At 40.2% G+C, this 22,797-nt stretch overlaps 4 protein-coding genes across 11 annotated transcripts in view; 2 read left to right on the forward strand and 2 right to left on the reverse strand.

The window, feature by feature from the left end:
* Positions 1–1,946, reverse strand: part of zmp:0000001048 (retinol dehydrogenase 8) — a 27,779-nt gene extending 25,833 nt beyond the window's left edge. For all 3 annotated transcript variants that reach the window (XM_051889596.1, XM_051889598.1, XM_051889594.1), the window contains exon 1: positions 641–1,946. The gene's annotated coding sequence lies outside the window, so the exon portion shown is untranslated. The remainder of the gene's footprint in view (positions 1–640) is intronic.
* Positions 1–2,898, forward strand: part of soul5 (heme-binding protein soul5) — a 4,429-nt gene extending 1,531 nt beyond the window's left edge. The window contains exons 5-8 of one of the 2 annotated variants that reach the window (XM_051889600.1): positions 1,953–2,092; positions 2,185–2,348; positions 2,442–2,546; positions 2,619–2,898. In XM_051889600.1, coding sequence (XP_051745560.1) covers positions 1,953–2,092; positions 2,185–2,348; positions 2,442–2,520 — 383 coding nt within the window. In that variant the 3' untranslated portion in view covers positions 2,521–2,546; positions 2,619–2,898. The remainder of the gene's footprint in view (positions 1–1,952; positions 2,093–2,184; positions 2,349–2,441; positions 2,547–2,618) is intronic. The other variant, XM_051889599.1, reaches the window with a different exon arrangement.
* A 2,436-nt stretch (positions 2,899–5,334) lies between these two features.
* nr5a5 (nuclear receptor subfamily 5, group A, member 5) lies at positions 5,335–12,466 on the forward strand. Of its 2 annotated transcripts, XM_051889590.1 has the most exons (7): positions 5,336–5,585; positions 6,196–6,311; positions 6,405–6,546; positions 8,369–9,120; positions 11,239–11,358; positions 11,617–11,764; positions 11,846–12,466. In XM_051889590.1, exons 1-7 carry the CDS (start codon positions 5,486–5,488, stop codon positions 12,091–12,093), a joined length of 1,626 nt encoding a protein of 541 aa, XP_051745550.1. In that variant the 5' UTR covers positions 5,336–5,485; the 3' UTR covers positions 12,094–12,466. The 2 variants fall into 2 exon arrangements, with proteins under 2 accessions (XP_051745551.1, XP_051745550.1); XM_051889591.1 differs by lacking the exons at positions 11,617–11,764; positions 11,846–12,466 and adding an exon at positions 11,441–11,603 and having other exon boundaries at positions 5,335–5,585.
* Positions 12,467–12,963: 497 nt separating this feature from the next.
* The window catches only part of camsap3 (calmodulin regulated spectrin-associated protein family, member 3), a 43,778-nt gene continuing 33,944 nt past the window's right edge, over positions 12,964–22,797 (reverse strand). For 2 of the 4 annotated variants that reach the window (XM_051889587.1, XM_051889585.1), the window contains 13 exons: positions 22,238–22,376; positions 22,023–22,162; positions 21,208–21,301; positions 21,048–21,081; positions 20,732–20,796; positions 20,487–20,559; positions 18,344–20,396; positions 18,134–18,258; positions 16,295–16,581; positions 16,112–16,205; positions 15,913–16,025; positions 15,425–15,543; positions 12,964–15,281 (listed from right to left, as the gene is read on the reverse strand). In XM_051889587.1, coding sequence (XP_051745547.1) covers positions 14,979–15,281; positions 15,425–15,543; positions 15,913–16,025; positions 16,112–16,205; positions 16,295–16,581; positions 18,134–18,258; positions 18,344–20,396; positions 20,487–20,559; positions 20,732–20,796; positions 21,048–21,081; positions 21,208–21,301; positions 22,023–22,162; positions 22,238–22,376 — 3,639 coding nt within the window. In that variant the 3' untranslated portion in view covers positions 12,964–14,978. The remainder of the gene's footprint in view (positions 15,282–15,424; positions 15,544–15,912; positions 16,026–16,111; positions 16,206–16,294; positions 16,582–18,133; positions 18,259–18,343; positions 20,397–20,486; positions 20,560–20,731; positions 20,797–21,047; positions 21,082–21,207; positions 21,302–22,022; positions 22,163–22,237; positions 22,377–22,797) is intronic. The other 2 variants (XM_051889588.1, XM_051889586.1) reach the window with 2 other exon arrangements.

Consider the following 22,797-nt stretch of genomic DNA (forward strand, 5'->3'; position numbering starts at 1 on the left):
TCAGTTGAGTACTTACAATATCCCAAATAATTCCAACTATTTATAAATCGTGAGAAAATCGCGATTTTAACCAAGGAACATGGACGTGTCTGTGAGTCGCCTGTCAATGGCGTCATACCCGCGTTACCCTTAGTTTCCGGTTTTATTTTGTAGAAACCATGGAAACACCAAAGATGCTTAATATATTGCATGTTTTATTAGACAAGGGAACAACTGTTTGCTTACATTTATAGACAGAAAACTAATTATTGTTATATAGCTCAACACGTTCAGTCTTATTGTTTAAATCTAATTTTCTTGATTTTTTGTGAGTACCATGCTTTACCACGCCTCAGAGAAAAACACTATTTTGTCAAGTAGCTAACATAGCATAATCAGATGCAGCTTTATTTTTAGTAACAGTAATACAGCATTTTCTCCATCATACAATACGTTTTAAAATTAATTGAATGCCATTTATCAACACAAGCCATCCAGCATTAATGATATTCTAAAATCGTTCGCTAATGATCTAAGATCTGTCTTACTGCAGTGTACAACAAGTGTCTCACAGCAGCCGCAGAGGGAACGCACAGAGTAACATCATAACATAATTTTCAACACAGTCAAATGTCTCTAATATGATAAACAGCGCTGTTACCTCATACACTTGACCGGAAAAAGCGACACCGGCGACTGCGGCATATAATAAAAGTTCCGCTGCTCGCGAGGCGTGTGTCGCGTTCGTCTCTCATTAACAATCACTCCAGCGGCCTCGTCCAGCTCACACAGCACTCAGCCATGCTCTGCCTCACACTACAGTAATGTTAATAATCTCATCCATGAACATGATTTCTGCTTGAGTCCTGTCCCAATTCTTTTCCACTGGCTGTGAGGTGAAGACAACGTGTCCCAAGATTCCGCGCTCAAACTCTGCGTCATCAAGCTACGCCTTTGTTTTGAACAGGCGACCTCTAGCGGCGAAAAAACTACATATTGTAGCTTTAACTCTTTCCCCGCCATTGACGTGTCATTTATGAGACAACGCTTCCCCGGAATTTTCCGGCTTTCCGTGTTTTCACTGTAGGGGGCGCTATTACGCAGCATCTGAAAGAGTAGAGAATCTCCGGATCAAAACAGTCAAAAAAGAGCAAAAACTATAAAAGCATTGCTTATGCAAGACACATGTAGTCTTTGGCAAAAACACGATTTTTTTTTTTTTTTTTTTGTTCAAAATGTTTTTTAACGAAACGTACCAAATTCAAGTGTTGATTAAAAAAAAAGAAAAGAATGCATGAAGCTAGAATAAATTGATATAGCCTAGCCTACGATTTTTTTTTTGTGAAAAATTATTAAAAATGCTAGCGGTGGCTGGCAACTTTAAAAAATAAAAAAAAAAATGCTGGTGGGGAAAGAGTTAATTCCCTTACCTGTCCAACAAAAATGAAAGAAACTTATCATCAGGATTTTCTCCATCATTAGGCGTTTTCACTTTGTGTTTGCTGTACCAATGTTTACACTTTTCTTTCTTTCTTTCTTTCTTTCTTTCTTCTGGCTTCAGTCCTTTTCTGTTCGGCCATACAGGTGTAGCCTACTAATTCTCCTGTTGTCTCTGCTGGTAAAGGACGATGTGTGTTTCATTGTGTAATTTGCACTCTTCGAATCACTAAACAACGCTACTAGCGTACCTTCCATGAGCGCGAGATTCTCTCCGACGTTTAGTGAAACACAGCGGGTCAGGTTATTTCAACATGGCGATATTTTGTATACAAAACATGACTATAATGCATCCAGACATTTTAATTACCATTTTACTAAGTTATATTTCTCATTACTGTAAGACAGTGTTTTGTTTTGTTTTTTAATTATTTCAATTCATTTTGGTTTTAGGGGTTTTATGGCCAGCTGGGCGAGTTTTTGACAAGTTTTGTGAGATTCACCCTTCTAATCAGATTATATCCCTTATTTTCTAGGTGCCAAGATTGACATGACTGCACCAGTCATCATTAAAGTCAATGAGAGTGCAAGCATGTGGCAGTCATCAAACTATGTTCTCAGCTTCCTCCTGCCCTCCAGCTACCAGGCCAACCCACCCAAACCTACTGATTCATCTGTGAGCCTCTGTGATATTCTCTGTGCTGACTATTGGACTGAAAGAATTTTTTTTACTTTTTATTAATGATCTTGAATTCAATTTATGTACAGGTATACTTCACAGACACTCCGGATATGAAAGTGTACGTCAGAAGCTACGGGGGCTGGATGATGTCAGTTGTGTCCAAATCACAGGCTCTGAGTCTGAAGACATCGCTGGACAAAGTACAGGCTAACTATGAGTCAGACTATCGCTATGATGTTGGCTATAACAGGTGTGCTTGGCTTCCAAATGATTCCTCCATTCTGCCAATTACATTCTGTAATGTATTTATTTAATTTGTTATTTATATGTGTGTGTTTTGCAGCCCAATGAAGATTATGAACAGACACAATGAGGTGTGGTATATTGCTAAGGGTGAGCCTGTGTGTCCTAAAAGTGAATAATTTCTTTGAGGCTCCTCTCTAACAAGGTAAATAACTCATCTAAATAAAAGTCTTACCATTAATAATCAATTGGAGGACTATGTCTAATGTCTAACTAGACATTTATTTGTCATTTCTGTTTCAGAGCAACAGAGAACAGATCTGTAATACATCTGTGCTACAGTCCTAACAATCTAAACTACCCATTTAAGCTTTTATATAAGTATTTTGTACTACAGAAATTTATAACATAAACACATATATTGTAAATGGGTTGGGTTAGCTTTAATAGACAACATTAAAAAAAATATGCCATTTGTAGAAAAATGTCAAGAATGGTATTCTTTCTATAAGCATTTTATATGTTTTAAAAAGAAAATAAAAACATAATTGTAAACATCTTGTGTATTTTTGAATTTTTTTATTTTACAATTAGTGTATATTGTATATAAATGTGTAACAGATGCAGGTTGGAAAATGGCCACAATTGCTAAATTTGACAGACTAAATGCTGAGGATGCAGATAATGTCCAGTGGTAAAAGGTTTATTTGCACAGAAAAAAAAAAAGTGAACCTGTAAAATTTACTGTAGGCTGTGGAGCCAGAAGCATCCCAGATAGCAAGCAACCATCAAAATAATGTTAAATCAATGTTAATATGTGTCTCTGGTTTTCTTTGCAGCAAATTATGTGCTTTGGTAAACTGTTACAAAGACCACAAACTCACATAAGACAAGAGTCAAACTACCAAACTAAAGGAAACACTGATCACCACAATGGTGACCAAACATATTCAATAAAAAAAATCATCTAAACCTCTTTTAATTCTCAAAAAGAACTTCAGTAGATGAATGGCAGAAATAGTCAAACTGGTTAGTAATAAGTGAAGCTGCTCTTTTTGGAGTTGTTTAATCATCCTCTGCTGAGATCTTGAGAGATTTATTGTCTTTTTTATTTGCAGTTGATTTCAGGCTGTAGTTGTTGAGTTTCATTTTCTGAGAGTGCAAGCATGATGGTGAATCAACATCACGTTGTAACATTGATTCAGTGCCATTACCATTGATTTTTTGTTGAAATTTCAACATTTTTTCAACTTTAATTGCGGATGCAAAAGTGATATTGATTCAATGCGGTTAACGTTGACGCATTAACATTGATTTAACATTATTTCGATGGTAACTTGCTATCTGGGATTTATTGCAGCATCACAAATTGCTTTAAGTGACCATGAAATGTAAATCCTATATAATAAAAGCCCTTTTAGTATAATTGTAAAAATGTCCTCCTTCAAGTCGTGATACACGTGTATGTATTTCTGTGAAATCTTAAATGATTTTTATAGTAAATGTAAGAATAACTTTAATATTTTTATTAGTATTTTAAGATGAACATTTACTGGACTGAAGCAATTCAGGTTTACTTGACATCATTTTTTAGAAAAATCATATCAAATATGATACATACAACAGACGTTTATATGTACATTTCTCAGTCATCACATATGTGTACATACATGTGTTGCATTGCAGTATATGTATGCCCTACAAAATTATACATTTAAATATCATTTTATTGAGGCATATTATTGGGAGATAAAGTGACAACTGATATGTATATGTATTTTAGTCTGCTGTACTATTATAAAAATGTCATTGATTTAAAGCTATAAGAATTTCATCTTACTTTATGGCCATATAAATATCAGCATCTGCAACAAATTGCTTTATTTTGCTCAGTTTGGGCCTCTGAATAAAAGTCTCTGTGTATGAGCTTCAAATTGTCCAATATCATACTGTATGAGCCATTAAAGCTGATATTGCTCAATTATTTTCTCAGACATCAAAGTGCTCAATTGATTCAAAATGTCATAAAAGATTCATAAGAAAAAAACAGAGTAAAATTGTGTATTATAGTGCCACCTAGTGAAAGTAAACATGGTTGCTTGAGTTGTGGGAGGGCTTTGTAACCATCTGTCTAAGCTTGGTATCTTTTGATTAGTATCTACACTTCACAGTTTCCCAAACAGAAAGAAAAAAAAGATAATAACCAAGCAGCTTGCTTGGATCCTTTGTAATGATCGTTTTTCCACATTTTCAGTTTTAAATGTGTACTTTTTTCTCAATAATGTAAGCGAAAAGATTCAAATTTCAAGGCAAATGTGAATATGTGACTTTATGCTGCAAATATTATGATAGATAATAGTGAAATATGTGGAACCAACCAACTATTTGCATTGAAAAGAACAGCATTTGTGGTTGCACAAATTTTGGTTTCATTAACAGTCAAGACAATACCTCATTTAATTTGGCAGCATGTGTCTTTTTTTCATTACTCAGGTTAATCTGTCTATCACCCTTCAACTATTTTATAGCCTTTGACATCAGATCCACATCACTGATCTTACCTGCTCTCTTCATCATATTCGGCTCCTTGTTTTGTAATTGATTCCAAAGGTGACGGAACGTCACTCAGTGATAAGAGATACATTAGTTAACAAAACACAATATATTCTGTTTTGATGCACACACTTAAGCATTAGAGTAATCCAATTTAAATGTATTTATCCCCACTGAATAGAAATATGGAATATGGACTGTAATGAACTTTCTATGCTAGTTGACAAAACACTTGGGAATCACATGGGTTCTGTAGTTGCACTGGTCTGGTAAACACAAATTATAAAAGTCTCATTTGGTAAATTCATGAATGGATGCCCATGAGTATTTTGGCATAGCATATCCCTCCATGTGCAATGCCCATGCACCTTTCCAGCATGAATGAGGTCTTGCATGTTGGGAAGGTGTGACAGACTCGGGTTTATTACCCTCAACATGGAGCAAAGTCCGATTGAGGGCCTTTACACGGCACCATCTCTGACAGCCTGTGGCTGTGCCTGTTTTCCTCCCTGTCCTGCTCTGAGTCCTGGAGGCCCGTACAGTTATGAATGACTGCTTACGGTGACCCATGCTGCCCCTCTCCTATGGACCATGAACATCTCAAACTATCCCCTGGATCACCCCCAGCCTGCGGCCTTCCACTCCGCCGATTACACACAGGACCTTGCGTCACAAGAGGGGCCGTCAACATGTAAGTAAAGATTCAGATCTGAGACACTTTAATGGCTTTAGCCATTGCTAAATAGGTATGGGAAACATTTAAAGTCACCGACTAATTCACTTTTCCATAAGAATCAATCCGATTGTTTAGGTATACAGAAATTCATGACATATGATTTGATTTTGTTTAGTTTAGTCATGTTTAGTATGCATATTGAAGACCTGAATCATTTAAGTAATGATTTGTAATGCTTTCATTCAACAGATAATTCCTTTATCAAATCTAAACAAAAACATTTAGTCTAAGTGCTTTTCAGAAGTCAGTTTATTTCTTTTGACTGCTAAAAAATATGAAAGTATAAGGATTATGTAAGCATTATATCTCAGCGTCTAATCAATCGAGTGATAAGAGACTAGGACTATTTGAGATATAATAGACTGTCCAACAGATTTATCTGATAGAATGGTCATAAAACTGTTCAACCTTACACCCCACTCGTAGACAATCATCTTACAGTAGGCTTCTTGATTTTCATTTGCCGTTTCCAGAAAGTGATATATAAGACTTGCATTTGTGTTTAGTGGACAAAAGGACCATTAACACTTCCATTGGCATTCACAATTAATGTGATATCCTATAGCTCATGAGTTAAAGCCAGACCCAGACAGTAGGACAACTCAAGAAGAGGGCTGTCCTGTGTGTGGTGACAGGGTGTCAGGATATCACTATGGTCTTCTCACTTGCGAGAGCTGTAAGGTAAGTGCTACAGCAAGAGGCAGTAGTAGCTTTCAGCAAATAAACCCCACACCCTTATCATTCCTGAGCAGTAAGGACAAATATTCTCACCAGGGCTTCTTTAAGCGCTCTGTACAGAACAACAAGCGGTATACGTGTGCAGAGGAACAGAGCTGCCCCATGGACCCGGCACAGAGGAAACGATGTCCCTCCTGCCGCTTTCAGAAATGTCTAGCTGTTGGCATGAAGAAAGAAGGTACAGTATAGCTGCAAAACCATGCAAAATCATTACGTTTTGTAGATGGCTTATTCTTTCACGTCCTTAGATTTGTAAGGAAAAATGCAGTTATTGTCTCTGAGATATGGAAAGATATTCATGGCTAGCTATCCAAGATAGCTCTGATCCTGTTTCCACTTATCTTTGAAACCATAAACCACTGCAATAGCAATCTTCGATGACCCAGTAAGGATAACATGTAATGTGCACACAAGCAAAAAATTTAATTACACAGCTTTAATATGTCAGTATCTTTATGCAATGTCAAAATTTCTTTAATTTTTTTAGAAGTGTCAGTTTCATCATTTAGAGCAACCCTCTTCCCAGAGGCACAACAACAGTCCACATTTTCGATGTCTCTCTTATCTAACCCATGCATTTCTGGTCTTGTGCTGCGTCCCAATTTGCCTACTTCTACTACGCATCCAGTCACCGTAAACTGGCCTGTCAATCATTTTACATCCTCCACCACATTTCATTTAGTTAATTTCCTACCATATCGGAGAGAAATGCAGTAGCACGTTGATCTGCAGTTGCGGGTCTTTCATGTGGAGAACTCTCCTCATATGCATAATGATGCATTTAAAAGTTAACGGCCAATCGGATCTTTATAAAAGTCAGATGAAATGTAACACGGATAACATTAAATAAATATTTTCTATCAAGTTAAACTGATTATTAGTCACTCAAACCTCTCACCGTCAGTCGCGCATATCCGCCATGTTTTGTAGTTTTTTTTAACACTTTTTACTCGTGTTTGTAGTTCTGAACTGAATCCTCATCCAAAGCGCAATGGATTGTGGGCAATATTAGCCTTTATAGTGTGCACGGATCCACACTTCGAAAATCTACCGGAAATAGTAGACCATCTGGGGACTTTTGGCATACTCTTTTCAACATACTATGCTTTGGGACACACTTATTGTAATCTCACATACTATTTAGGATGGATAGTATGGACATTGGGACGCAGGGTTGAAGTCTCTACTAATGAGCTGAGATGAATCAGGTGTGTTTGATTAGGAAGAGTTGGAAAATGTGTACTGTTACTGTTGTTTCACACTATTTTTAACTAAAACCTGAAAACTTTTTATGCATTTTGGCCGTTCATTTACATGTTAACGGCCTGAAAACGCAAACTTTTGAAAACAGGTTTCAAAGTGCACGTTTTTGAAAATGATACGGTTAGCATCTCCGTGTAAACTACAAAAACTCAAATTTGTGAAAACGGTGACATCATGCACATGTTTGTTATGTGTTCAGTCTACAGGCGTGTAGTGTTTCTTTACAAAGTGACATCGCCAACTACTGGCCTGGCATGAATAATACAGCGATTTTTAGTCATTTTCAGGGATCAGTGTGAACGGGGATCATTCATGTCTGTACACGAAAAAATGCAAAGGAAAAACTTTTCCGTTTGTAGTACATCGTTGTCGTGTAAACCTACCCACAGTGTGCCTCCAGGAACAGGGATGAGAATAATTTACTGTGTCTCATTTCAAAGGGTGTACCTTTTGGAGGTCGCATTTGTCAAACGTCATTTTAGAAAAGTAACTATTACATCCCAAAGTACAGTAGCTAATTTACACCTCACAAGGAATAAATATTTCAGAAGTTACTTTACTGAAATGAGACATCCTCGATGCCATACGAAGTCGACAAATGCGACTTCCAGAGGGCACAGCCTTCGAAATGACACAGCTCCTGATTTAGAACTGTCTGAGAATTTATGATGTGAATAGCTGTGAACCCTTTAGAAAATCATGTGTGATTTATTTGTATGTGAAATCACCTGTCACAGCTGTACGTGCGGACAGAATGAGAGGTGGGAGAAACAAGTTTGGACCTCTATACCGACGGGACAGGCAGCTGAAACAGCAAAGAGGGACCTGTCACCAGGCAAACATGGCCCCCTACAGGATCAAAATTGAGGGACCACAAGCATTGGCACCTGCTGTGTCTCATGATTTTCATGTCCTCAACCCCTCCCCTGCTTCTCTCGGCTCTGATCATTACCACCCACCTCAGCCCTTTCATCCCAGTATGAACCAGCCCGAGTTTCCCATGCTGTTGGACTGCACCATGACCAGAGACCGGACTCTGTCTGATCCATCCTTACCTTTTCACACACTGTGCTATCCAAGCTTCCACACATACCCTCCAGAGAAAAGAGAGGTCCCGTTCAACTACAGTCCTGCTTCTGTGACTCCCCCTGCTCCAATCTCTCCAACTGTTCTTTCCACACCTGCACCTACACCCACTTCAACACTCACACCAACCTCAACTCCAAGCTCAACCCCAACTCCAGCACAGAGCTTGACTTCCACCTCAACCCCAACCCCTAGTTCTTGCTTCCTAAATCAGCTCCTGCAAGCTGAGCCAGATGAGAAGCAGCTCTGCATGCGGGTGTTAGCAAGCCTCCAAAGAGAACAAGCCTGCCGAGGAAAACATGACCGCCTCAACACCTTCAGCATCATGTGCAAAATGGCTGACCAGACTTTGTTTGGACTGGTGGAGTGGGCAAGGAACAGCACACTATTTAAGGAGCTTAAGGTAGAATAGTTTGCACATGATCACACACTTTTCCTCAAACATCATTTTTCTCAAAGAAACAAGCCCTTCCCCAAACCCTCCAAACTAATCATACCATAACCCCTCTAAAATCAAAGGAAAAATTTTGGATGATATGAATGGTGTACATCTCTAACCCCAACTCAAAGGTTTCCGCGTTTCCACAGAAATTACCTGGAACAATTTGTCCCAGGAACTTTTAAAAAAAAAGAAGCTTAATAAAGCCTGAACCTTGTCGTCTGTCCATCAGTCGTATTTTTAAACTCCATAGCTGCGTTTCCACCACAGGAACTTTCCCCAGGTAAGGGTGGTACTTGATGAGATTTGACTGCAGTAACCAGGGTCTAAATGAAGTTCTGGGTAAAATTTTCCCCCTCAGAAAGTCCCTGCTCACTAGGTAGTACTTTTTTTAAAGTTCCAGAACTTTTTGGGGTGGGACTTGGGCACTGAAGATGCTGATTGGTTGAGTTCTCACAGCATTTTGATTGGTTGACTCCACGCAGCATTTCATTTCAACCACCATTTTTAAAAGTCTGTTGTGGTGCGTGCAGTAAGTTGTTTGCTATTCGAATCAACAGAGGACGAAATCCAGCTGGAACTGGGAAGTCACGCACAGTCCTACGTCACCGGACTTAATCTTCACGGTACAGAGCGTGGTTTAGACCATGATAGAAACGCAAACAGCAATAAGTCTGGGGGAAAAAAAAGTTTTGGGGAAAAAAGTTCCTGGGACAAATTGTTCCGGATCATTTCAGTGGAAAAGTGGCTCATGATTCGAATAGCAAACAACTCTTACTGCACGCAACGCAAAAGACTTTTGAAATCGATGGTTGAAATAAAATGCTGCGAGGAGTCAACCAATCAAAATTCTGTGTGAACTCAACCAATCAGCATGTTTAGTGCCCAAGTCCCACCCCCGAAAGTTCCTGAACTTTGAAAAAGCACTACCTCATGAGCAGGGACTTTCTGAGGAGGGAATTTTCTTTTTACTTCATTTAGACCCTGGTTCCTGCGGTCGAAACACACAGAGTACCACCCCAAAATCCTTAGTTCGTGGGGAAAGTTCCTGCGGTGGAAACGCTTAAGTCTAACCTTAACTCAACCTTTTTCCACATCCCTAAAGTTTGATTCATTGTTATGAATGTTATTCCAGAGGCAATCAATATGTTGATCCAGGGACTTGTCCTACTTTGCAAAAATCTTAGTCACTGTTTCAACCTGGTGTAAGGCCCTGTTTACATCAAGCTTGTCCACTTTCAACCACTTTCTAGAGGTAGTTGAAAACGCATTCGACCGGATTGCTTTTGTAGTGGAAACGCTCATGTGGTCAAATGCATTCGAACAGCCACAAAAGACCACCTACTCTCTGCCTACTGACTTAATGCGTAAACATCATGGGAAGTGCGCTAGCCAGACGGGATTTAAACTTTGTTGGATGAAGACCCAAGTTTGGTCTGAAGACGAAAAACAAACCAAGCACACCATTCCTCTCACCATTCCTGATTTCTCACACACTCACAGAGTTTGCCGTGGTCTTGTGGTTATCAGATCAGAAACGAAAGCTGCTACTCTGTGTTTTTCCATCATCTCTGGTCATGTTCATGTATAATTTGTGTGAGTTTATTTTGTCCATTAGATCAAAAGATCTGAAAAAAAAAAACAACAACAAAAAAAACAAACAATCATTTACCCAACCCATAGAACATCCCCTCAAAGAGATCAGGACAGAAATGGTTGAAAGTGGACAAAAGAGATGGATTATAACACCAGGTATAAACTGGTATGTGTCTGCCTTGTCTACTTGTGATCCGATCAGCCAAAACACATCTTAATATCAGGTGTAAACAGGCCCTAAGATGGTTAGTGCAGGTCAAATGCTGGTCTAACTAGTGGAGCAGCATGGCCATGCTGTCCAGCAGCAAAGCTTCCTCTTGAAAACGGTCTACTAGTATCCCAAGCTTAGGACTTGGGTCCGGAACAATGTACATGCTCGTATTTTCAGCATGGATGGGGTTAACCTTTGTAACTCTTTCATAAGGCAATGCCTGTTGAGGACCAATTGCATACTGCTGCATAACTAGAGTACCTGATCTCTTGCAGGTGGAGGATCAAATGGCACTACTGCAAAGCTGCTGGAGTGAGCTTCTTATCCTGGATCACTTATGCAGGCAGGTGGCATATGGAAGGGATGGCAGCATCTGTCTGATTACTGGACAACAGGTAAAAACACCTATTTTACACCTGGAGGCACACCAACAGTTCACATTTTGGATGTCTCTCTTATCTGACTGATCTTTTTCAGGTCTTGGATTCTCTACTAACATACTGATCAGTTCAATCAGGTGTTAGGAATTAGGAAGAGTTGGAAAATGTGTACTGTTAGTGTCCCTCCATTAACAGGATTGGGAAGCACTAAACCATAGATTCCCAGCTGATTGACTGTCTTTCAACTTCTTTGACTTGTTTTTAATGTATCAGATAGAGGTATCGACTATCCTCAGTCAGGCTGGAGTAACTCTCAGTAGTTTAGTATCCAGAGCCCAGGACCTTGTCTCCAAGCTTAGGTCACTGCAACTGGACAGAGAGGAGTTTGTGTGTCTCAAATATCTGGTTCTCTTCAATCCAGGTGGGTTTCTTTTCCATTCCCAAATGTTCAATCTAAACAATTCCTGATGGACCAGAGTTGTAAGGGTCATATGTTTTGCAGATGTCAAATCAGTACAGGACCGAAGGCAGGTAGAACAAACTCAAGAGCGTGTAAACAGGGCTTTGATGGACCACACTATGCAAACCCACCCAGGTCACTCTGACAAGTTTGGACAGCTGCTGCTCCGTCTGCCAGAGGTGCGCAGCATCAGCCTGCAGGTCGAGGAATATCTGTATCAGCGCCACCTGCTGGGAGATCTGCCCTGCAACTCACTGCTGACTGAAATGCTTCATGCCAAGCACACATGAGACACAACCAAACCAAAGCTTGTTATTGGAAATGCTTTCGTATATTTGACCTATGGTGTCTAATCATTTTGAGCTTTGAACAAGTCCAGATGCTGGTTTATTTCATCACTGCCTGGCACTACGCACTTAAGAAAAGGAACAATAACTAGTTTCAGGTATTATAGGTGTTTGAGATGTCAGATGTACGCACATACTCTTTTAACAGTTATAGATCACGTCCGGTTAAAAAAAATAAAGTTTTCAAGACTTCAAACACTGCCACTTACATAAAACCATCACTGTCTAACTTCTCTAGAGACACAGAGGCTCATATTGTGTTAAATTTTCCTGTTTACAAGATTGAGTTTCAAATTAAAGTGTCTTTATACATTAATATGGTCTGATATCACGTGTCTTGTTTGTAGATTGCAGCTATAGAAGGTTGAAGCTCATGAAGCCCATCAAGAACATGTCCGGGTCATATTTCACTCAAAAAAATAAATAAATAAAATAAATAAAATTGCTTAAAGAAAATTGTCATGAAAATGTTAGTTAAGAATACAGAATTTACATTAATGAGAATATAAACAAGTATAGAGAAAATTACTTATTTTATGTATTACTAATTTAAAATTATTTAATTTTACTTTTTATGTGGTGGTGAAATTTGACCGGGACTGTTTTTAACATTCTCCCCCACTTTCAAAGATGCACTTTTTGAATGGGAACAGTGTGAATTGGGCAAGGAACCACGGTTATGGACATGCAAATACACATTTCATTCTAAATTTTAGAGTAAAAAATAAAATGTATATAAAAATGGCAACACAAAAATGATACAATGTATAAAACTGATAGAACTTAAGTAAAATCAGTGATGATGAGAAATAATTGAGAGTACTTAAAAATAAGTTTATTTTTCTAATCCTGTCACTTGGGATTGATCCATAATCAAAGAATTTGGGAGAAAACAAAATCTACCAACATGAACATGGAAACAGTAAAAGGAAAATACAAAACATCAATGTGCTTTCTGAAATGACCATGTGAATCACCACATTTGCCAGAACATAAATAATAAAATCTGAAACTAAACAGAAAAAACTAGCTCATCCTTACCCAATAAATACACCTTAGATGACCTAAGAGTCTACAGAATTGCACAGAATCCAGTTACATTTAACCATCATGTTTCACCCAACAGTCAAACACATGCAACCTACACACAAATACACATCTCCCATTCATTTGACACAGAAACATATAAATCAACCATTTCAAAAATGATTTTTTTTTTTTTTTTTTGCTCTTTACAAAAATATGTACAACTTTACGGCAAATCTGTAAAGTACTTCATCTGGTTCTCCAAAGACAGGAGAGAGTGGCCTGATTGAATCAGTTATTTAGTGCTTTGATGAAGAGAAACAGAATGCCCCTATTATACAAAAAGACAACTCAAGCCATTCATGAAACAAATAAGGCCAAGTCAGACAGTTTGGAGATGCTCATATTCATAGAAACAACATAATAACCGTTTAAGGCTGCAGACACCAGGGCTGCTCATCTGCCTTTTATCACTTTCTGTTAGTGTTATCACTATCTGTTGGTGTTCACTACTGGTATATCACTATTTGCTGCTGCATGTCAGTCAAACAATAGCACTTGTTCACTCAGCTCTGGGTACATAAGTGAGAGTTGATATCAGATTTGCGTTTATTGTTTCTCGCATCTGTCTCTTTCTGTCCCCCGTCCCGCTCACACACTCATTCACACCAACACATCCAGCTCTAGTAAGGGAAGCAGCAGGGTAGCTTATTCATTGCTTACAAATCTCCACAAAATACAAATCATTGTCAAAAATGAAAGAATCAGCAATAAACAGCATTTAAATATACAGTATAGTAAATCAGCCTTGATTATTTTTCCAGTTACAGCTAAACAGAGTAAAAAGACTTCCTTCATTTTTTTTGTTTTTTTTTTGTTGAGAATCATAAATGGAAATCAACAGCACGTTCTGGCATCTTTTTGCTTTTTCATTCATTCTTAATTAAAGCAAATGGGAAGGAAAAATATTTGAGTCTTTAACATGCTCTCCTGAGTTCCTAAAGCTTGAGGGATCCAGTTAGATAAGGTTCGAAGCAGTAAGAAAACAAACATCCAGTTGTCTACGACTGACTTTAGGAAGGCAAAAGGACAAGGCGATTTTATTAGAGAGCAAGACAGACTCGAAACGAACAGCAGCATGGGACTTTTTATGACATGACATAAAGGTGAGTGGCTGTGCCCCTTTGTAATACAGTTCTACATTCAGTCCCATAAGACTGAGAGGCTGATGACGATAAACAGACGATAAGAAGGCTTGTGTTGGTTTGTGCCCTACATTCATCAAAGAGCAAAGATCCGATTTCACCGGGGAATCCTTTTACACATCAAAGGATCTAGTTCATTGAGTAAAGAAGGGAAGGAGCTGAAGGACAGTAGCATTTCTTGGGATCTTTCTATTGTGGGGGACATTCATTTTACTTCATTGATGAGACTGGAAGATTCATCTAAAGTTTTAACATTTAAATGCCAAGAATAATTTTCCTACAATCTTAGAAAATCAATCAGGCTCTTTACTTCGAAATACGACTTTTGAGTTCACTTGAGTTACCTGAAGAAAATGGCAATGGAGATTTCTGAATAGATCTTTGTAACTTGACCTGTAGTTACACAGAGAGGCTTTGCACTGTTACCAGCTATACACCTCTGAGGGCACTTTATTTTAGGATTTTCTGTATTAGGGCCTCTTTTTTTTGTTATCCAACTCTTTCTCCTGGAATGAACTCCAATGAGCCCTGCTGCACTGCCGGAGACGGGAAATGAAACCCGGGCCAGCTCAGGCATAGTTGCATTTCTAGCAGGGTTTATTTTGGGGTCCCGAGCTTCTTTGGGGTTCCTGGGCGCTTGCGCTCCCATAGGTGGCCTGGAATGGTGAAGGCATCCACACTCATGGACATGGTCTTGGACGGGAGGACCGTGAACTGCTTACGGTCAGAGCTGTACTTGTAGATCGACTCCACCATAGCAGGACTGATAATCCGCGGGCCAATACCTGTGAGCCGAACCATCTCCTCCGTCTCGGGGTTCATGGTATAAACCGCTCGGAACTGACAGCTGGCATCCCGGAACAGGATGAGAAAATGGTTTGCAGAGCTTTTCTCTAATTCCTTTCGCAGACAAGAAATAAACCCAAATGAACAGAAAGTGGGACCATTACATCAGACATTCAAATGCATCATGCAAATATGTGTCGGCAGTGAGTCATGAGAGCCCAGAGTGCACTAAAGATGTTAACTGATAGGTTACTCACCTCTACAATCTTGTTTTTCTGTGGTTCGTTGACCTTTCCTGCCAAACAACAGCGTGAGATGGCATTATGGATAATGAACTTATTGGACTTGAAGCTTGGCTCCTTATAGAGTTTAGGTCCTGAAACAGAAGTGTCATTGTATTAGAAATGCTTGATTTGTGGACATGACAAACAAGAGAAAGCAAGTTTACGATCACATGACCTAACCTAAATGACCTTAAAACTCAAAATAGCTTGGTTTTCTGTGAACGGCGCTTGCCCATAAAAACTCGCAAACCACAATGCTAAGACATCGATAGGTGGTTACTAGGTTGTTCGTTGGCCCAAATTAAGAGAGCTTATCTCCAAGTATATTCAAGTTTATGTAAGAGTTTTTCAACCACTGTGTGCCACGGGTAGCTCACTAAATTTAATACTTAAGGTTGTTCAAATACCTTACCTTAAAGCACCTTAATAATACTGCAAATCATATAATTTTTATAGTTTACCAGTGTATTCTGGGATGGAGGCTGGAGACGAAATAGTAGACGCATTTTCCCATTCCCCATTCTGTGCGGCAAGACGGCCTGGAGATAGCAGTCTGGATGGTGAATGAGAACGACTGTGGAAAGGAATAAACGTTCAGAGATGAGGTCAGAAAGGAGGAGCAGATGTTTTATCATCAGAATATAAAAAGATCAGATTTACCTTGGAGATTTTCTGACAGTTAGTGTCCCATTATCATTGGCCATAGAGGACAGATTCATTGTTGAATGGGAGTAAACTTTATTTAGTCTAGAACCTGAAAGAGAAAAGAGTTGATACATGATATATGGCTTCCCTACAATATCTACGGAAAGAAAATAAGCTTCCAGATGACCAATGACTTGCCAATAAACCCTTTGGCAGGGCTGCGGGAAAGGTCGGAGTCATCTCTGAACACCGTTTTGGGCCTCTGTTTTTTGACGCCTCTGACAGTAGTGGGTTTCTGACGGAGGACTTTATCCAGATCCTCCATTATTTTCAGCTGATGTCGCCGTTCATATTCCTGGCGGGTGAAGTCTCCACGCCGCTGAGGAGTGCCATCTGGCGGAGGGGTGCGGGGAGGCGGAGGGGTAGAAGGAGTTTTGGGTCTCTCCTCTCCTTTATGGGACCTATCCACTGAAGACGACCTGCTGCTACATATGAAGACAGCATTGATAAAGGTACAATGTTGAAAAGGGATTAGCAATATATTAAGTGTGCTTGTTTGAGAACACAGTAAAACCTCCAGTGTTAAATGAACACTGTTAGTGTTAAATTAACATTGCCAGTGTTTATATAATCCACACTGGGTTATATAATAAACACTGGGTGACACTGGAAGTGTTAATTTAACACTGGATGTTTTGCTGTGAAGGGATGCAAAATTGTTCTTTTGTTGCCTAAACAAAACTTACCACCACATTGCTAGTGGGTGGTGGCCAGGAAATTTCTATGCAGTTGCTAAGGTGTTCTGAGTGGTTTTCCATGCGCTACTATGCAGTAGGTTATTCTGGGTTGTTGCTAGGAAATTACTAACCAAAGTTATATGAGACCACCCCAAGTCTCTATGATATGCTGCTTCCAGTTGCAACAAAACCTGTATTGTATGAAAACACTAGGGTTGTAGCGGTTTAAATTACTCACGTTTCGGTTTGTATCACGGTTTTAGGGTCATGGTTTCGATACGGTTCGGTATGTGCTATGTTCAGGGAAAAATAGACTACAGTCAAATAAAAATAAAGAAAATAAGAACGAATAATCAAACTACAAGCAACAGCACAAATAAATACAGTAGCGAAGATACAAATAAATAAACAGTTCTTTTCAGGTTATTTAGGTATCTAACAGAGGTTTTCAAGTACAGAAATTGAGTAATCAAAATGTAAAACATCATTGCATATAATCTTCACTGTATAAATTAAACAAAGATGAATCATTATTAAAGTTACAAAAGCTATTCAGTCAAGAGCAGTAAGTGATTTCACAAGACTTGAAAGACAACTCAGTATTTGCTAGCTGTCTGAGACTCTGCTTTTCGGTTAAGTGCACACACAAATCTTATTACAGCGCATACGCAAAATTCACTTTCATGTCTTGCGCTTGAATGTTTAAATTGCCATGTGTTAAATGAGTTTAGTTTATACATGGATAGCAGCGTGTGCTGTTCATGTCTCAACTGCTCTCGCGCACTATCCACACCTGGGTAATGTCGGTGTAAATGACTGGTCATAGAGCATACGGCACTTGCACTGAACAAAGTTTAAGGGAAGCCAGAATGCGTATCCTAACTATGTCTGTGTTCTATTTATTTTTAACAAACCATATAGATGTGTATGCATTGTCAGATTTGAGATGAACCATCGTACAAGTGCGTGCCGAACCGTGGGTGGAGAGCGGTACAGTTAGATTTTTTACCGAGAACCATTACACCCCTAGAAAACACTTATTGGTAAGATTCTTTATGCTATAACAACTAAGGTTATAACACTGTTATAACTAAGGGTTTTTTCCAAGGTGTTTGTTTCAGCTTGGCATTGTTTCCACATATGGCTTAGAACCCTCCTTTAAATGTAAGGTTTTATCATTCAGCATGGCTAATCTCTTAGAAAGTAAAAGCACACATCTCCTCAATAAGTTTCCTGATTTGTGGTATCGTTCATACCACACATCGCTGTCACTTTCCAAAGCTTTGGTTTTAAGCCTCACCTTGCCCCCCTCTCTCTTTCTTGCTCCTGTCTTCGTCTCTTTATCTCTTCTGCTCTCTTTTGTTGTTTCTCAAGTAATGCTGCTCTTCTCTTCTCCATCTCATCTTCGGGTCGAGCTTCATCCTGCTACAGAGACAGTTTCAGACAGTTAAATGAATGCTACACCTTTTAGGCTAAACATCTCCAAGTTTACATTTGCTTCTCCCCTAACCTTGAAGAAGAATCCAACTCCACCCCTCATTTCTGGCTCTGTTTGGTCGCTCATTGAGTCTGAGAAGATATCCTGGCTCTGATCTGCCTCTTCACCCTCTAATGCTTTGAGAGAGGACAGTGAGATCTCGATAAGGCTACTGCGCTTGCCGTTGAAAGCCGCTGCTGGAATGTCACTCTCAAAAGAGCACTCGGAAGGAGCACCCGAGCTGCTGCCACCACCCTGACGCTCCTTATGGGGCAAAACTTGTGACGATCCACCCTCCAGTTCCATACTGAAGATTGTATGGTCCTCACTGGAACCGGTGTCTGAGAAGTTGTCCTCTGGTCTGGACAGGGATGAAGCTGAGCGGGACTCACTCTGAGTGGGTGTACCTATGTTGAAAGTAGACGAGTTCTGGTCCCTGTATTGCCATGGAGACACTCTTCGTAAGTGAGGAATGCTGTCCACATTTTGAGGGGCAGTTAAGACTCGTGTGGAAACGGGCATCTTGAGCTCTGCAGGTCGAGGGTGGTGAGGCAGTTTGGGGCTCTTCGGAGGTGCAGACTGTGCCCTACGGTGGGATGCAGGTGATTTCGGGGGAGCGGTCTGACTTGACGTCTTGCGAGATGGGGAAGGAGAGGAGGAGGCAGAGGGTAGGTCACGATTGGACTCTCTTGACAAACGAGAAGGTGCAGTTGTTGAGGGTTTGGAGGTGGGTGGGATGACCCAAGCCTGGTTGTTAGGAGCTGCCTTCTTCTTCATCAGCTGGTTCTGCTGCTCCGAGAGGCGCTGCATATCATTTTGGAGAGAATTGAGAGCAGCGCTTAGTTTAGACACAGCGTTGTTGTAATCACCCAGTGGGGCCGTGCCTTTCCCTCCAGGAATTCCTACTCCAGATCTGTCTTTCTCTATTGGAATGTCCTGTTGGACAGTGGGCTTGATATTTCCCTCTTCTTCTATTGAAGGCCTCTTTTTCAACTGTGCCTCCTGTTGCTCCTCCTGCTGCTCCTCTCTCTCCAAGCGTGCCAGTTTCTCCTCCAGCGCCAAACGGCTGAGGTCATCTTCTATGGACGAGGTGCCAGCCTCCCCCTGACGTCCTTCCTCACCATCCCCATCCTCCTGCTCCTTCTTTAACTGTAGGAAGGCACTTTTTCCCAGCCGTTGCCGGTGTTTGGCAAAGATGGCTTCTATACGCTTCTTCTGAGCCTCAATGGCCTTCCGTTTCTCCTCCAGCCTCGCCCCCAGTTCTGACATTTCAGTGCTGAGAGCAGGACTCTTACTAGGACTCTCCTCTGATTTCTTTGCCCATGTAGTCATTTGTGGGGCCTGTGGCTCATTGGTTCGTACCTGCTCTGGAACCAGTTTCTTCTTCCGTTCAGCGAAATTGGTCATCTTCACACCGCTATCAGGTGTCTCTTCGCCACGCGATCGAGATATGTGAGGGCCCGAAGCGGGTGTGGCAGGGGTGGAGTGGGTTTTTGGAAGATCTTCCGAGGCATCCGAATCTACGCTTCCATCTCTTAACACAGAGTCGTCATCTCTGGATCCTTCTGAGGGGTGTCTGGTGCGGCTGGGCTCTGGTGGGACTCCTGAGGATCGGTGGTAGAGCATTCCTGAGCGGGATGGGGCTGAAGAGCTGAGATTCGCTGGGCTGCCATTGTGTCTAGCGTTTGCTGGATCATCTGGTGAATGCAGAAAGAAGCCATCGGGTGCCCCGTCAGGGTGAAGACGAGGTTCCATCTTCTCTTCATTGTGAATGATCTGCAGTGCCTCTTCAATTGTTGGTAGCTCTCCTGTCTCACTCTCATCAATGCCGTTCTCCTCAGCTAGCATTGGACGAGTCCGAGTGGCCCAGGAAGCTCTTTGAGGGCCATTGGGCCCAGTGGGCTTACTCAGGAAGTGGCTGAGGTCCTCTGGAGGTGTGTAGGGGACACGTGCCATGGATTGACCAGTAGGGTTGAGATTGTCTGAGCTGACAGATCGAGTTATAACAGGGTTCCCCATCACAATGTCAACATCACTGTCCAGACCAAAAGGGATACTGAAGGACACCGCAGAGGACAGTGGACGGCTGAAGAGCAGTCATGAAAAAAGATTAATGCAGAAATCCAGAAAGTATTAAGAAAAGTGAAATGCAAAAAACGACATTGAGGTACCTTACCTAAGAGGTTTCTTAGACCATGTTCGTCCTGCTGCCTCTACATGAGACATTGAGGTAGACTGAGTCAGAGATCCTGATCATAGAGACAACACACACATGACTAGGTAACAAATACAACATGCAAACACAGACCATGTGATTGATGAACAAGAATAAACACAGCGTGTACACGTATACAATACGCTGAATGGAACAGACACATAATGGCAGCTGATGACTTGGGACACAGAAACGGTTTTCCTCACCCGTTGCTGCAGTCACAGGGGAAGAGATGGGCAGGAAAGGCTTTTTGAAGATAGAGGGAGAACCACTGGCACATAAAAGACAAATGAACCATGTTAAGTTTCGGCTTTGATTTTATAAAGGTTCATTTAGGTGGACATTTTTAAAAACACTGAAAATTCAGATCATTATAAAATATGATTGAGTATAATTTTGTGTATTCTTAGAAGCAACTCCGACAGTTTATGATGTCAAATTATAAACATAGCTTTTTTTTTTTTTTTTTACAACAAAATGAAAAGAAGAAGAAGAAGAAGAAAAAAAAAACTTCTGTTTTACCTGTTGCTGGACCCACTGTTGCCATTACTGGTTTCTACAAGAACAGAACAATACTTTATCTTACACATCCTTTTTTAACAGACTGTCACAGAATAATCTAAATCTAAAAGTTATAGTGAAATAAAACATTTATTCATTGAGATTCAAGATGTACACTTACCAGTCAGCTGTGTGTCCTGCAGGGGCTGAACAAACTCTGGCTTTGAGACTTCAAACCAATACAAGAGCTCTGCCAGAAAGCTCAGTATGTTTGTCTAGAGAGAGAAAAAAAATTGCATACAAAAATACCTCAAGAATGCAGACTTTTAAATTAGCATGAAGAGTCTCATCTAGTCTATCCGCATTGTCTTTGAACATTAATGGGGGTGATGTATATAATAATCTTGAGTAAATCCCAATTTGCATACTATCTGTCCTATATAAAGCGGCTTTGAAGTTTCAAAATCGATAGTTGCAAAAAGTAGATCAAAAGTGCTGTAACGTGTATGTTGTGTTTTGGTTTCATTTTCACTGATCCCTGTTCTGCTTTACCTGAGTTCTGTTCCCTTGTTAATCTCCTTGGTTGTTAATTAATCCCGTACCTGTTTCTGTTCTAGTTAATTATCTCTCCCCCGTGTATATATGTCCTTAGTTCCCTCAGTTGTTTATTCAGTCTCGTTTATGTGTAGTGGTTGTTTCCTCCAGTGTTTCTCTGCAATCTCCTGAGTATTCTTAGTTTAAGTGTTAATAAAAGATTTCTGATATTCTCCTGCATCGTGCATTCTCTGCAATCACACATGACAGGTGCTTGAATGGTGTGCTATTAAAAACCCCATGCTTAATCGTGAAGCTACACGATTTTTGGTGCACTAACCTTCTGCATACTTAAAAGCACATACTACAAACATAATCAGCACAGTACATTTTCTGTCCTAACTGTACTACACTATCCAGATTCCCTCTCCTCATCATGTTTTAATTTAGATTTCTTTATACCTTTAAGTTTGCTGGGCTGTAGAGTAAATCCTCCAACACTAGAGGGCAGCAGCTCTTCAAACAGCTGTCACAGAACTCTCGAATCAGCTGTAGGTTATATAGGCTGTCAGCCACAGACATGGAGTCCTTCATACATACATCTGTAAAGACAAGGAACTGAAATAAATGTCTTACTCATCTATTCAGTGACACAGTGATCTGAGATGTGACCGTACCCTCTAATCTCAGTAGACCAGGACAGTAATGGTGAATAACAGCAGCAATGGCACATCCGTTTGAGAGATCCTTCACTTCATTCACCACAGGAAAACAAGGTTTGAGCTTAGACTGCATCCTGTCCTTCCTGTACCGGATCTGAACAAGAAAAATATTCGGTTGAACTGCAATAATGGAGAAAGTGCTAGGTTGCTTGTTGTTCAACAGTGTTATTGTGTAATTGTTCATTCTTCTCAGACAGCAGACAATGCATTTGTTAAACAGTAACAGAACACTATTACAAATCCGTTATCCATTTTATGCAACTGCAAAGAGATGGAAACATGTCCATACCCAAGATACAAACACTAAATGAAAAATGCATACAAATGACAATAAGAGACGGTAATAAATGTTTAAAAGAAAAAAACAAAACACAGCCAAAAAAAGCCCTGAAAGAATCCATGCAAACAGCGCATGAAGACAAAATGTAGTAAAAGTGAACAGCAAGGACGTTGTTAATGGGAAGTGGGACAGCAAACACTCAAGAGACTTAGTTTTCAACAAGTCAAAGCAAAGA

The sequence above is a fragment of the Ctenopharyngodon idella genome, chromosome 3, assembly GCF_019924925.1.
Source record: "Ctenopharyngodon idella isolate HZGC_01 chromosome 3, HZGC01, whole genome shotgun sequence".
Lineage (NCBI taxonomy): Eukaryota > Metazoa > Chordata > Actinopteri > Cypriniformes > Xenocyprididae > Ctenopharyngodon > Ctenopharyngodon idella.

Bases quoted from the DNA above. Each gene is read 5' to 3' on its own strand.
- nr5a5 (XM_051889590.1), top strand. From the start codon at position 5,486: ATGAACATCTCAAACTATCCCCTGGATCACCCCCAGCCTGCGGCCTTC. The intron at 5,586-6,195 runs GTAAGTAAAGAT...GATATCCTATAG, and splicing joins ACAAGAGGGGCCGTCAACAT to CTCATGAGTTAAAGCCAGAC. The intron at 11,359-11,616 runs GTAAAAACACCT...TTAATGTATCAG, and splicing joins GTCTGATTACTGGACAACAG to ATAGAGGTATCGACTATCCT.